The following is a 14,207-nucleotide window of genomic DNA, read 5'->3' as shown; positions in this document are numbered from 1 at the left end:
CAATCTTTTAAAAACTATAAATACAAGACTACAAACACATAATCTTTTTAATTTATCAAACATAAAATGAGGAGTCTAAATTTTTAAAAAGTACAAATACTTTTTTAAAAAATTTTATCAAACAAAGTCTTAAAAAGGCTAATCAAAACAAGTAATATGTCATGGTTGGATTAGATTTGTTTAGCTGTCTATGATGGATTGAGTTTGATCAATTTTGACTCTACCTAACTTTACCCATTCCTTAGTTATCTTGACTAAAATTGACTAAATTGATTCTTTTTCATCCATGATTAAATATCTCTTAATTTTTCTACTTATTGTCAAATATAGTGTTTAATTTTTACTTAGCATCTAAGGAGACAAGCAGGAATGTTATACTACATGAAGAGATTATAAAAAATTCGAAATCTACCCTAAATTTTTTCAACAAAACTCGAATTTTATGGATTAGGTTAATAAGTTCCCTGGTTGGCCCAATCCAGTAGACACTTTTGTTGGATCCAAATATAAAGTACCATTTTGAAACAAAAAGAAACCCTTCCAAAAAAAAGAGGGGGGGTGAACACAGCTTGTTACGAGTACGACTCATGCTAAGAGCAACGTACTATAGCGGGAGGACCAGAGCCTGGTCGGCGACATGACCGTCATTAGCGCCGCCCGCAGCCTGTGTACCCTGTGATACAAAGGGCCGGCAATCCACGAGTTTAAATTTATTTTAAAACTCAAATTTTATCTCCTAATTTTACTTTTATCCATATTCTAAAATTTTACACCGATTTTATTCGATTCGACTAATAATAAAATAATTATTTTTAATTAAATATTAATATTTAATTGTTTGGACAATTTACATAAATAAATTGTTACACCTTTAAAATTACTTATATGCATTGTTTTTAAAATGAAGACGCAAATACATTGTTTCATATATTTATAAAAACCGCTACTGCCAGTAGCAGTTTAATCCGTTGCTGTCAGTCGTGGATTACATTCAAATGTAGCAGCACAGAAACCGCTAGAGTCTGTCACAGTTTCTATTTGTTTGGGGTTGGTCATAAACCGCTACTGCCAATAGCGGTTTATGTAAATTGGGACACGTGTATAAACCGCTGGAGGCAACAGCGGTTTCCGTTGTTGAGAGAGAAAGAAACGAGTATACATTTTTTGCAATCATATAATTTATAATTTATACAGATAAAAAATGAAATAATTTTAAAAAAAATGTATGCTTTAGTGAATTTTTAACTAAAAATAAATTATTTTATCATTCATAAGTTTTAGAAGGAATGAAGATAAAAAAAATTAGTCTTAGTTTATATATTTTAGTATTCTGTAAGTACTCACTCTTTGATTTGCTATTTAGTCTCATTTTAATAATAAATACAAATAAAAAATTATTACATGCATATTTATATTTTTTATTTTATTCATCAAAATTAGGATGCTATCATTATTATTTATCTAATCAATCAACTATAAAATACAAATAGTTTTTATTTTTTGGTATAAGACAACAAAGTTGCACAAATAAAAAAAAATTATTTAGCTAGAACCTCAAATGCAAATCAGTACCAAAGAACACAACCCCATGTTCCAAACTCTCCGAATCTTCTTTGAATGGTTGATATAAATAAAAGAGAATGAAATAATTTTTTAAGAAAAAAATATATGCTTTAGTGAACTTTTGGCTAAAAATAAATTATTTTATTATTTATAAATTTTAAAAGAGATAAGAATAAAAAAAAATTAGTCTTAGTTTATATATAATTTAATACTTTAAGTACTGTATTTTTTATTTGTAATTTGGTCTCACTTCTAATAATAAATACAAATAAAAAATTTATTACATACATATTTATATTTTTTAAATTATATTGTGAAATGATAAATTAAATTTTTTTATCTAAAAAAATTATAAAACAAAAAATTAATGATATATACTATTTAAATAATATCATAAATAATTAATGGTATATACTATTTAAAATGAAACTAAATAGCAAATTAAAGAGTGAGTACTCACAAAGTACTAAAATATATAAATTAAGACTAATTTTTTTTATTTTCATTCTTTCTAAAACTCATGAATGATAAAATAATTTATTTTTAGTAAAAAATTCATTAAAGCATGTATTTTTTCTTTAAAAATTACTTCATTTTTTATCTATATAAATTATATGATTGTAAAAAATATATACTCGGTTCTTTTTCTCTCAACGTAAACTGCTACTGCTTCCAGCGGTTTACACACGTGTTCCAATTTAGTAGCGGTTTATGACCAACACCAAATAAACAAAAACTGCAATTGATAACAACAAATTCTATGTTTATGTAAACCGCTGCTGATAGTAACAATTTCTATAAATATATGAAACAATATATTTATGTCTTTATTTTAGAAACAATATATTTGTGTAATTTTAAAGGTGTAATAATTTATTTATGTAAATTGCCCTAATTATTTTATAGTTCATAAATAACTAGCTTATCCCTTGGATATTTGCGGATAGGGTTATTATGATACTTGACATTTGACCCACCTTATCTGACCAACAACTCGTCACTCACCTCACAGGGCCGCTTTATACTTCAGACGCGAGCGTGTTCGATACTCCAACCCACAGCGCGTGGTCAAGCATTCAAAACTTTCAAGTGGGGTTTCATAAAGTCAATATTGAATAAACCCCAAAGCTGCATGGTCCATGACTACCGGCTCGGTCCTCCCTCTTTTGAAAAACAAGTAGACTCCGCCCACGCGCTTCCTCAACCAACCACTGTTCTGCTCTTCCCCTTTTCAATTTTCAAAATCATTTTCCTTTTCCTTTTCCTTTCCCCTTCGAGTCTTCGACTTCCTCCTCTCACGCCTAAAACCACTGTTTGTTTCCCAAGAAAAGCAAGGAAGAAAAAAAAAGAAGAGAAAAGAAAAGAAAAGAAAGCAGAGCCAGCATCTAAAGTAGAAGCAATCAAGTATCATCACCAACCACCTGCTCAGATTCCGCACTGTCGTTCTCTCCGTCGTCGGATTTTCCTCCATAGATGCCGCGGTCGAGCTCGCACCATCAGCGTCAGAGCTCCGACACCTTCATCTTCGATACAACCTCTCGCGGGAGATGGTTTCAGCAGGTGAGAGAGAGGTTTTTCATTTGTATGGAAATCTTATGTGTCGAACGAATTCAAACGAGCTATGCTAATGAATCATGGTTTGCTTTGCAGGAGTTAGGGTCTTACGGTGGAGGAGGAGGAGCATTTCAAGGGTGGTTAGGGACTCGATCTTCGAGCTTGAGGAAGAACGACGATGATCGTGTTTTCACCAGTGGCCTCCTTGACCTGCATTCCTTCAATACTGAGCTTTTACCTGAGGTTCGGTTACGGTGTGTGTTTGGATTAAGCTTATTTTCTGTTATGAATCAAAGAGTCATTTAGCTGAACATGTTGTCTCTGTGTAAAAACTTAAGCATTAAAGTTTTGTTTTAATTCAATTTAGTTTGAAATTAAGCTGAGTTGCTTTATTGAGCATAATGTTAATGTTAATGGTTGTTTCTTAATTGCTGGTTGGTTTATTTTGTTAGCATGTAAAGTGGCTGGGAATTCCGAGTTGATTCTCTCAATGGATGTCTTAATGTTTCGCAAAATGAGTGTTTAAATTATGGTAATATTCAGGGACAAATTTTTTTTGATGAGTCGGCTGAGGACATTCTCGGTGGCAGCAGACTTGGAACCAAATTCCGCGGCTTGTCTGAGAGCCAAGTCCTTAGGAGTTCCTCCACAGATAAAGAGAGAGCAAACAATGTTGCTAAGATCAAAGTTGTGGTATGCTTTGTGTTGCATGTTTCTCTTCTATGCTTTTTGTAGTTTGCATTTTGTTTGATGCTAATCAATGTTCTTTTAGTTACTTTAGCAGTTACATGTTGATTGAGAATGTTACTTGCTGCTTCAGGTTCGGAAGAGACCGCTAAATAAGAAGGAAATAGCAAAGAAAGAGGAGGATATTATTACCATAGATTCAAATTCTCTTACAGTTCACGAAAGAAAACTAAAGGTGAGAGTCTGTTGTAGGTTTTCTTAGGAAATGTGTCTTCACAGCATGAATTCTGAACTGAAATTGTTATCGAAGTTATATAATCAAGCTCAGTACATTGTAGTCTATGCTATTTTTGTAATAATATTTAGTGCAAATTTTATAAGTAATACAGAATACAGAATGCTTAAGAATTTCACGAGTCAACCAAAACTACTGAACATAATAGGATAATGGGGAAAGATTGGGAATCAACTTTTTTTGAGCCAACAATCGGCTACCATTTCTCTTTTTCTTTAATTTCTCTTCCCCTCCCTTAATTTTTTCTCTTCCACTACTTTGTTAGCTGATTGTTAGTTAAAGAGAAGATGGTCGCTTAGCAAAACCGATAAAATAATGTCCCTCTGCAGCTTTGAGTTCATACACTAGACTTGAACTCCCACATATAAAGTGTGTTGTGCTTTGTTTGCTCCAATAGCATTCAACAGATATAAGCTCCAGTGCCGTAGCAAGCAAAATATTAAAAGTAAAGCCTAAGCATGTAAAACTTTTGTTGGTAATACTTCAATGTAGTTCAAACCAGCTGCCACTAATAATCATTCTCGTAATGTGATCAATGCCTATTGCCTGTTAATTCAAATTGCACTACACCTTACAAAAACCATAAGGAAGACGATTATTAACTAAGGTCAACATTTTTCTGGCTAATGCTGAGGCATTTTTGTAACGCATTGAAGTAAAAGAATTCATCCTCTACTTCTTGAGTGTTCTACACTATGTTTTCACTCTGCAGGTTGACTTAACGGAATATGTTGAGAAACATGAGTTTGTTTTTGATGCTGTGCTGAATGAAGGTGTTTCAAATGATAATGTGAGTATTTAATATACTGGTGGTTCTTCTTACCACATTTAGTAATAATTCGCTGGTTTTACTAGACTGGTTACATTCTTTCTTAGGTATATGCAGAGACTGTAGAGCCAGTAGTTCCACTGATTTTCCAGCGAACAAAAGCAACTTGCTTTGCATATGGCCAAACTGGTATTTATTTATTTTTTATATTTATATACTAAAAATGTCCTACGAGAGCATACATTGAACACTGATTTCTGAATCGTAAAATTGAGGAATATATTTCAACAATATATAGCTCAACTGAAAATGTCTATCCAAACACAATATTTTGATGATGAAATGTTGACCATTCTTAAATATTTCAAAGTATATTTTTTTGCTTTATGAGTAAAGATGCTAATTTTTTTTCTAGGCCATTAGAAATTATCTGGATCCATACTTACTACCTAATAATCTCCGTTTCTCTATTATTTTCACTTTCAAGGTTTTTGTTCTGCAAACTCTATGAACTCACTCTGCCTATCGCTTACTTGTGCAACTATTCTACTTCATGTATTTTCAACCCCATAACTGATGTTTATGGTTGATAACTTGATATCTTGTTAATTTATTTTCTAGGAAGTGGGAAGACATACACTATGCAACCATTGCCTCTGAAAGCATCTCAAGATATTTTGAGGCTAATGCACCATACATATCGGAACCAGGGTTTCCAGTTGAATGTTAGTTTTTTTGAAATATATGGGGGTAAAGTATTTGATCTCCTCAATGATCGAAAGTAAGTCAGATATACTTGTGGGCTAGAAAAAGTCTATGTTTGAGGTTGTTTGCCTAATTTTTTATATTTTCATTTTGCAGAAAACTTTTCATGAGGGAGGATGGGAAACAGCAGGTGTGCATTGTTGGCCTCCAAGAATACGTAGTAGCTAAAGTTGAGACAATCAAGGAACTTATTGAAAAAGGAAATGCTGCTAGAAGTACTGGTACAACTGGCGCAAATGAGGAGTCATCTAGATCACATGCTATACTTCAGCTTTGTATCAAGAGATCAACTGATTTGACGGAATCAAAGCCTGCTCGAATTGTTGGCAAGCTATCCTTTATAGATCTTGCTGGAAGTGAACGCGGTGCAGATACAACAGATAATGATAAACAGACTAGGTAGGGATTTTTCACCCCTCCAAATATAAAATTCTTAAATTATTATCTTCCATTACATATTTCCTTCGAATAACTGGGAGACTTATCATATGATGTAATGTGTTTGTCCTGAGTTTACATTGTTAGATTCCCTATTTTAGTTTGCTTGAACTGATTTTTATTTTATGTTACAGAATTGAAGGTGCTGAGATTAACAAAAGCTTACTTGCATTAAAAGAATGCATCAGAGCTCTAGACAATGACCAAGGGCATATCCCATTCAGAGGAAGTAAATTGACTGAAGTTCTGCGAGACTCTTTTGTCGGTGACTCACGTACTGTGATGATATCATGCATTTCGCCAAGCTCAGGGTCGTGTGAGCATACTCTCAACACTTTGAGATATGCTGACAGGTATGTAGTTTGAACTTTGAAAAGTTTCCGATAAGGAAGTGGTTGATCAGATTATATCAAATACCAAAATGACAATAATATACTAATGGACTGTCATACTCCAGGGTAAAGAGCCTGTCAAAAGGGAACAACTCCAAAAGGGATCCTGTTTCTTCGTCAAATGTTAGAGACTCAACTGTATTGAATTCTGGGTCTTCAATTTTATCTCAGGATGATACCTTTGAGGATGAAGCAACCAATGTATATAATGAGAAGAACCGATTTGGTTGGTCCAAACAACTTGAAAGAGAACCTTCTCCTCCAATGATTGTGGATCGTGTTCCAAGTGGTAGGACTGGTGGAAATTTGGCACCATCTGTGTTTTCTGATTTACAAAGAGGCCAAAGAGGCAGTCAAAATGACAAAGCTGAAAATGGAATTGATTATCCAGGACCAATATATGAACAAGACAGAATAAGAAAAACTAATAAGAGGGTGGATGGCAGCCAGTTATCTAGTTTGGAGGACAAGAGGAAGATAGAATCGTGTGTTAAACATGTAAATCCGCCACAATTTGAGGCTAATCATTCTGTTCCTGATGATGATTTAAATGCCCTATTGAAGGTATGTTTATTTTATGCCATATTTTGATATAATATTTGCGACTATTGAAGTACTGAATGGTGCTTATTTTGCTTGGTGATTAGGAAGAGGAAGATCTTGTAACTGCTCATCGGAGACAAGTGGAGGAAACAATAGACATTGTTAAGGAGGTGTGTATGAATCTCTGATACCTTAGTTCAGTGAGTTGCCTAGCTTGGTTGTTTGCTTTAATGCAATTTTTATGCAGGAGATGAATTTGCTTGTTGAAGCTGACCAACCAGGAAATCATTTGGATGATTACATTACTAAATTGAATACCATTTTGTCACAAAAGGCTGCAGGAATCCTTCAATTGCAGACGCAGTTGGCTCAATTTCAGAGACGCTTAAATGAGTATAACGTTTTCATGTCTCCTGGTAACTTATAGTGTTAATGAGGTCATGCTTGGTGTGTTTGTCTTGTGGATGTGCAATACTTTTCACTTATTGTTGCTGAGATCTTCACTGCAGTGGATTGTTTCTCATGTGTTTTAGTTAAGAATGTTCACAAGATTATTGTGGTTCTGGAGTTCAGAAATGGGAATCACCCTTGTCTTTGTCTTTGTTCTTTGCCCTAAATCCTCAGACAAGCCACTACTGTGGCTTGAAATGAATTGAACGGTATGCAGATGGGCATCCACAATTTTCGCAATCCGAGGAGTGTACATTATACAGTCGAATTCCCTGTTGGGGGTTGCTAGTCTTGCAACCTTGAATAGTTGAATCTTTATTCTTAATTTATATTATTGTATTTTTTAATTTATGTACCGTCTTCCTTGATGGATTTTGACCATGGCATACTTGTCATCGTGTCTTGTTATATACTATATCACATTCAATGTATCCCCCTTATCTTTCCCTTACTTTTATGATAATATGAAACCCAGGGTCAGTTTTGTATTAAGGGAAAAGTAGAAGTACTTTTGGTTTCATTTTTTGTATTTTCTTTTTTAGAAATTTGTGAAAGAAGTGAAAATAAGATAAAATTTTATGATATTCACTTTGTTCACACAATTCTAAAAATCGAAAATATTAAGAACGAAAATAGAAACCAAAACAAACTGGTTCTGGTTGTCTAGTGATCTTGTGCTGACAAGTGAATGGCCAAATACTGGAAATAAAATATGGAAGGCCATTGGGGAGCACATCTAGATCCTTTGATCATCTTCGATTTGCCTCAGTAGATGTCAATGTGCGTATTTTTCTAAGTTGACTCATTTTAGGGATGATGACTTGAATGAGGAGTTCTAGATAACAGCTTACTTCATGCCAAAATCTAAAGTCACAATCTCTGGATTTATAATACTTCGTTGGGAGATGCAGATTGCAGATTGCAACTGTTGCATGCATCACAAAATCTTTTTCAATATTTCTATGCATACGCAAATAATATCCATTGGTTAAGGGTAGGGTCACCCTTGATCCTTGTTAACTCTGATGATGTTGCCCTAATCTAACTTGCAAAATTGTAATTGAATTCCTTCGTTGTCTCCCTTGACACCTGTCCCACAACACCCGTGCCCTGTTGCTTTCAAAATTCAAAGCACACAACTTTTGTTGTGTCACTACAGTAGTACAGGTCGTTTTGACAATGTCAAATGTGTCATAATAAGTAACACCTTGACCATGATAGCTGCACAGCCCCAAGTGGACACCTTCAGTGCCCACCAAATTACTGTCCTTTTGTTCTCAAAATCTGGTGATGTGTCATTCCTTATAAACTACTGTTATCCAAAGTAAATTATCATGTTAATCCTTGAAAGATTAATTTATTTGTCAAAATAGTTGTTATATAAAAGGTTATGTTTCATTTGGGTCTTAGGTCATTTGTCTATTTTCACACTTCAAGTTTTAGTTTACTTACAAAATTTTTACCTTGAATGAATTTGTAAGACAAACCAAATATTTACTATGAGGTATTTATTATTCTTTTAAACATTTTTTAATAAATGAATCATTTGAAAGGTAAAATAGTGTTTTTTTTGTTTTATTACATTAAGAGAGGCTCTGATCCGAAACCTCTATACTGGAAAAGGGGACAAATGTCATGTGAGTTAAAAGCTCGTTGGTTGAATCTTTTGAAAGGTAAAATAGTGATTTTATCCTTTTATTCATTGATAATTGTTAGTTATTACTTATTACCATACCAAGACAATGGAGCAGAATCACATATTGTGGTGGAGCATTGATCACAAAGTATTTTGGCACTGCCACCTGTTGTTGTGTGCAAGAGACACGGTGCTGAAAAGAAACGCTTTGATCTGGCCAATGAAATTTCGTTCTGCTCCATTTTGTTATTATGCTCGTTGTCTGTGTCACCCTTGATGATGACCTTGCTCAGGTTTAGGTGGACATCGTTTATGGGGGGCTCTTGCTAGCCGTAAATAAAGCATCTACCCTTCTTTTTCAGTTTGGCCTCAAATCCCTGTTATATGTGTACTTACACTTTGGCACTTGTCCATGAACTAAAGTCGGCTCATTATGAATCTGAAATTTTTGGCATAATTTAAGTTCGAAAATTTCATTTCACAACTATTACCATATCGTTATAACACGTATTAATATTTTCTTTAAGATTAGTTAATATTTAATTTTACTATTTTCGTCATACATTATGGGCTCATTTTCAATTCCAAATACAGCTCATTTTCGTGTAAATAATTTTCTTTTTCTTCCTCCCATCCCTCTGGCTCTTACCCTGACCCTCCCCTTATTTATTTATTTTTTTGGGGGTACAAGCATATAAGCTCCAAGAGCTCTGGGACACGGGAGCATTCACGATAGGATCAAGACAAAAGCCAGCAAAATGAAGCTAAAAACAATTGACATTACGACGAAAATCCTTGAACAACATCTCAATAATCACACATGTGGCTAGCAAGTAGGAACTTTATTTCTTGGGAGCTGAGCTACAAGGAAATATAGTTGAAGAAAATTTACATCTAAAGATGAAACATGAGATAAAACCAGCATACCATTAGGTGTAAGATGGGGAAAGGTGCCACTTTATATGGACTCTAAAGAATACTGATTAAATTTGTTTGAATAGAAGGTAAAGTAGTTCCATGACACATTTTTGTCAATGCCTAACCGGTAACCATGATATAATAGTTAACGAACCAACAGCAATTGTGATAGGAATACAGATAATGTAAAATCCAAGGATTTTTTTTTTTCTTTTGTAGGCAACATTTTTTGGATAGCTTAGCAGAACCAAATAGACTAACAATAACATGCATGTTGGTAGAATCATCAATAACTTTTTCCCGAGTCAAGACAAACTAAGTAGACAAGAACCCTTTTCTAAAGCTAAACCTTCTTATTCTCAAGTACCACACTTTTAGAATAGAGTAAATGAATTGATCTCCATCGAGTCAATAATCTTAGCAAGATTACATTGAGAAAAAAACACGATTGATATTATACTTAATACTAATTTATTAAGTTCGATCAACAAGGGAATTGTCTCTCTAGTTTATGAGAAGCTTAATACGCTCAGACAACACATGTTTGGAGCATGTGATATTCACAACTGTTTCTGGTCTATGATATATTGATATTCGCAAACATGACCACAATTATGAAAGGGGGACCTCAACTTCCTATTAAATATGCAGAAATGATGTTTGTAATTTTTTTTTTTTTACATCTCTTTTATTCAATTTTTTATGATATAAAAGGTAAATTATAAATTTAATTTTGATGCATCATTAGTATAAAATAGTAAAATAATTACATTTTACATTAATTGCATGAATGATCATTCAAAAGAATCAATATAATTGAACGATCGTATAAAATATTTTATATTGTCAACACATTAAAATATATACAAAATTGGTGCATATACCATTCTTCTTAAATATATGATCAAGCTCCCTATACTCAATCCAATATAAAATAATTTTATTTTTTTTAAAAAAATAAAACTTTGAAAAACTAAGAATTGATATTGATCGAAGTATAAAATTATATAAGTAGAGTAGGAAATACTCGATGTATCACATATTCCAAATACTATGCGCTATGAGTATAAATGTCTCCAATAACAAAACAAGCATAATTTCTTAGTGGTTGTAATAATGTTTAGCTCTACTAGATTGTGTCGCGAACCAATGCCACATTGCCTCAAATGAATTTTAAATCAAGTGTTAAAAATGCACTTAGTGAGACAAAAAGCTCTACTTCAAGTTAACGGTGGTTATGGTGCCCATTCAAGTAGTTAAGTGCCATAAGCCCATAACTTAAAGCAAATTAAGTATGTGTGTGTGTGTATATAATCATATTTGACTTCTTGTATGTTGATCCATAACACAATTAATGCAGAGTCACAAAATTATTAACTTTTGTGAACGCAAGTAAATTATCATTTTTAGGGATAGACCAGGAAAATAAACAAAATGACGCTGATTTATTTTTTCATATATATAATGAAAAAAAAAAATAAAAGGGTAAAGTACTGTTTTGGTCTCTACTGTTACGGGTTCACGGCCTTGGACACATTCTAACGCTACCGTGCCAACACTCGAACTTACTCAACCTCTTAAACTAAGACCAAGTCAGTTTAACCCTTAGTATTTAGGAAAAAAGCTAATAACACAAGAGAACACAAGAGAAATGAAGCGTTGGTGAAAAGACACTCTCTTACTCAAGTGTTTTATTACAAATGATTCACACACTCAAATTCTAACTCTCACCTCCTATTTATAGCTATCCACCTCTTTAATGTGTAGTTAGGATTAAATCTAATCAACGGTTCAGATTAATCATCCAAAACCTTCAATACAAATATCTATCCTACCACAACTTTTTAAATACTTCTAGATTATTTCATATTACTCTTTATACTCCTATATACATCTACACTCTTCTAGAATACTCTACGGCCTTTCAGAGTCTTCTAGAACCTTCTAGGGTATTCCGGGATCTTCTAGGACATTCTAGAATGTTTCAGAACCATCTAGAGCATTCTCAAACACTCCAGAAAACTATACAAATACCGTTAAATCTAACATTCTAAAATTTACCGGAACATTCTTCCCCACCTAATGCGCAGACGTCCTCGTCGTGTTCTGTTCATGATAGTGCTCTAAGTGCTCTTGGAATTGCCAAAGATCTTCACGAGCTTCCCAGCTAGTTTCGGTTATTGGGAGTCATTTTCACTTGATCAAGTATTGGATACTTGGTGGTACTCCACTTCGTCGCACGACGCGATTAGCTAAGATCTCTTCGATTTCTTTATCAAAGGATCTAATCACCACAGGCGGAGCACGACTCGAGTCACCTCTACTCGATTCATCTTGATCTTCATGATATAGTTTAAACATACTCACATGGAAGACCGGGTGGATCTTCATAGAGGGAGGGAGTTGTACTTTTTAAACAACCTCCCCAATACATTCAATGATCTCAAATGACCCTCTGTATTTGCAGATTAAAACCTTATGAACCTCGTGAAAGGCTTTAAATTGTTGTGGAAGAAGTTTAATCATTACATTGTCTCCCACTTGATAGCTTGCATACCTCCTCTTCTTATCTACCCATTTCTTCATCCTCTTTGTAGCTTTGTCGAGGTAAGAACGAATGACATCTTCTTGTTCTTCCCATGACTTAATCATATGATAACCTCCAGGGCTCTTCCTTGAGTAAGAGGAAGAAAGAGAGTGTGGTGTAAGCGGCTATTGTCTGGTCACAATCTCGAATGGACTCTTCTCTGTGGACTCGCTTCTTTGCAGATTGTATGAGAACTGAGCAATGTCTAGGAGTTTTGTCAAATCCTTCTGATTAGCGCTTACAAAATATCTCAAGTAACACTCGAGTAAGGCATTCACTCTCTCAGTTTGCCCATCGGTTTGAGGATGGAAGCTTGTTGAGAAATGAAGCTCCGACCCAAGAAGTTTGAACAGTTCTGTCCATAGTCGTACTGTGAAGCGTGGATCTCGATCACTGATGATACTCTTAGAAAATCTCCAATACTTCACCACATTCTTGAAGAATAGTCGTGCTGCTTCTTCTGTAGTGCAGTCAGTAGGGGCAGGTATAAAAGTAGCATACTTCAAAAATTGATCCACTACCACAAGAATAGATCCAAATTCCTCGGACTTTGGTAAATCAGAGATGAAATCTAGAGAGACACTTTCCCACAGTCGCTCTGATAGAGGCAGAGGTTCCAACAATCCACTTGGTGTCTTGTTTTCAATCTTATCTTGTTGGCACACAAGACAAGTCTTCACATAGCTCTCCATTTCATCTCTCATTTGAGGCCAATAATAAGAAGATTCAATTAGTGCCAAGGTCCTTCGCTGGCCTTGGTGGCCAACCCGCTTAGTATCGTGGGATTCTCTCACTAATTTTCTTCTTAGATTTTTCCATTTAGAGACGTATAGTCTTCTCCCTTTAGTATAGAGAATGTCGTCTTCTAGCCAATGTCTTTTGGTCTTACCTTCTCTAGCCAACGCCACCAACTTCTTGGCTAATGGATCATGATACAACGCTTTCTTGTTGGTATGCACAATATCTCCTTCGATCATAGAAATAGCTTCCATCCTGTATGGTGCTGAGATAGGCGATTTTGCTCCTAACTCCAATTCAATCTTGTGGTCCACCTTTCTCCTAGGTGGTAGTTGTTTTGGCAACTTAGGAGGCATCACATCCTTATTTTCTTCAAAGACTTTCTCAATTTTAGGGGGAACCGCTTCTTCTTCGGATGTTGACTCTTCTTGTAGTAGAGCCAAAGACATCATCTCCCCCTTCTTAAAACCTTTCCTGAGTTGCAAAGCAGAAAGCATCGGAAGTCATCCAGCTTTAGAGACTGTAGGGACCATGCATGGAGACCCTTTCTCTATGATGCATACTATGTCATAGACTCATAGTATGGCATAAGTATTATATTTGCCTTCCTTTGCAAATCGAGCCCGATGAATGTTTTGAAATTGTCTATGGATGCTACTGAGAAATCCACAAAGTCCTTCCAAGAACCAAGTGTCATCTCAACCCCTTTTACTACTCCCTAAAGGGGTTCACCCTTGGTATTCACGTGTTTGAACTAGCCATTCTTTTTTGTGATTTTCAACCCAAGCCTCTTTGTTTCATCAAGCGTGATGAAGTTATGTGTAGCACCAGTGTTGATCGTAGCCATGATGAGTTTTTCATTGATAAAGGCT

At 34.6% G+C, this 14,207-nt stretch overlaps 1 protein-coding gene across 1 annotated transcript; it reads left to right on the top strand.

Annotated features, from left to right (window-relative positions):
* The first annotated feature begins 2,495 nt into the window (after positions 1-2,495).
* LOC112802152 (kinesin-like protein KIN-13B) lies at positions 2,496-7,887 on the top strand. Its single transcript, XM_025845245.3, has 12 exons — positions 2,496-3,123; positions 3,214-3,360; positions 3,661-3,810; positions 3,938-4,039; positions 4,812-4,889; positions 4,976-5,057; positions 5,490-5,649; positions 5,730-6,032; positions 6,206-6,424; positions 6,529-7,027; positions 7,111-7,176; positions 7,254-7,887. The coding sequence occupies exons 1-12, from the start codon at positions 3,037-3,039 to the stop codon at positions 7,431-7,433; spliced, it is 2,073 nt and encodes a 690-aa protein (XP_025701030.1). The 5' UTR covers positions 2,496-3,036; the 3' UTR covers positions 7,434-7,887.
* Positions 7,888-14,207: the final 6,320 nt, after the last annotated feature.

Source organism: Arachis hypogaea, chromosome 5 (genome assembly GCF_003086295.3).
Source record: "Arachis hypogaea cultivar Tifrunner chromosome 5, arahy.Tifrunner.gnm2.J5K5, whole genome shotgun sequence".
Classification (NCBI taxonomy): Eukaryota; Viridiplantae; Streptophyta; class Magnoliopsida; order Fabales; family Fabaceae; genus Arachis; species Arachis hypogaea.
The sequence above is the reverse complement of the archived record's forward strand: the minus strand, read 5'-3'. Positions and strand labels throughout refer to the sequence as shown.

Excerpts from the sequence above, each read along its gene's own strand:
- LOC112802152 (XM_025845245.3), top strand. The coding sequence starts at position 3,037 with ATGCCGCGGTCGAGCTCGCACCATCAGCGTCAGAGCTCCGACACCTTC. Across the intron at positions 4,890-4,975 it reads AAGGTGTTTCAAATGATAAT|GTATATGCAGAGACTGTAGA; the intron begins GTGAGTATTTAA and ends ATTCTTTCTTAG. Across the intron at positions 5,650-5,729 it reads GATCTCCTCAATGATCGAAA|AAAACTTTTCATGAGGGAGG; the intron begins GTAAGTCAGATA and ends TTCATTTTGCAG.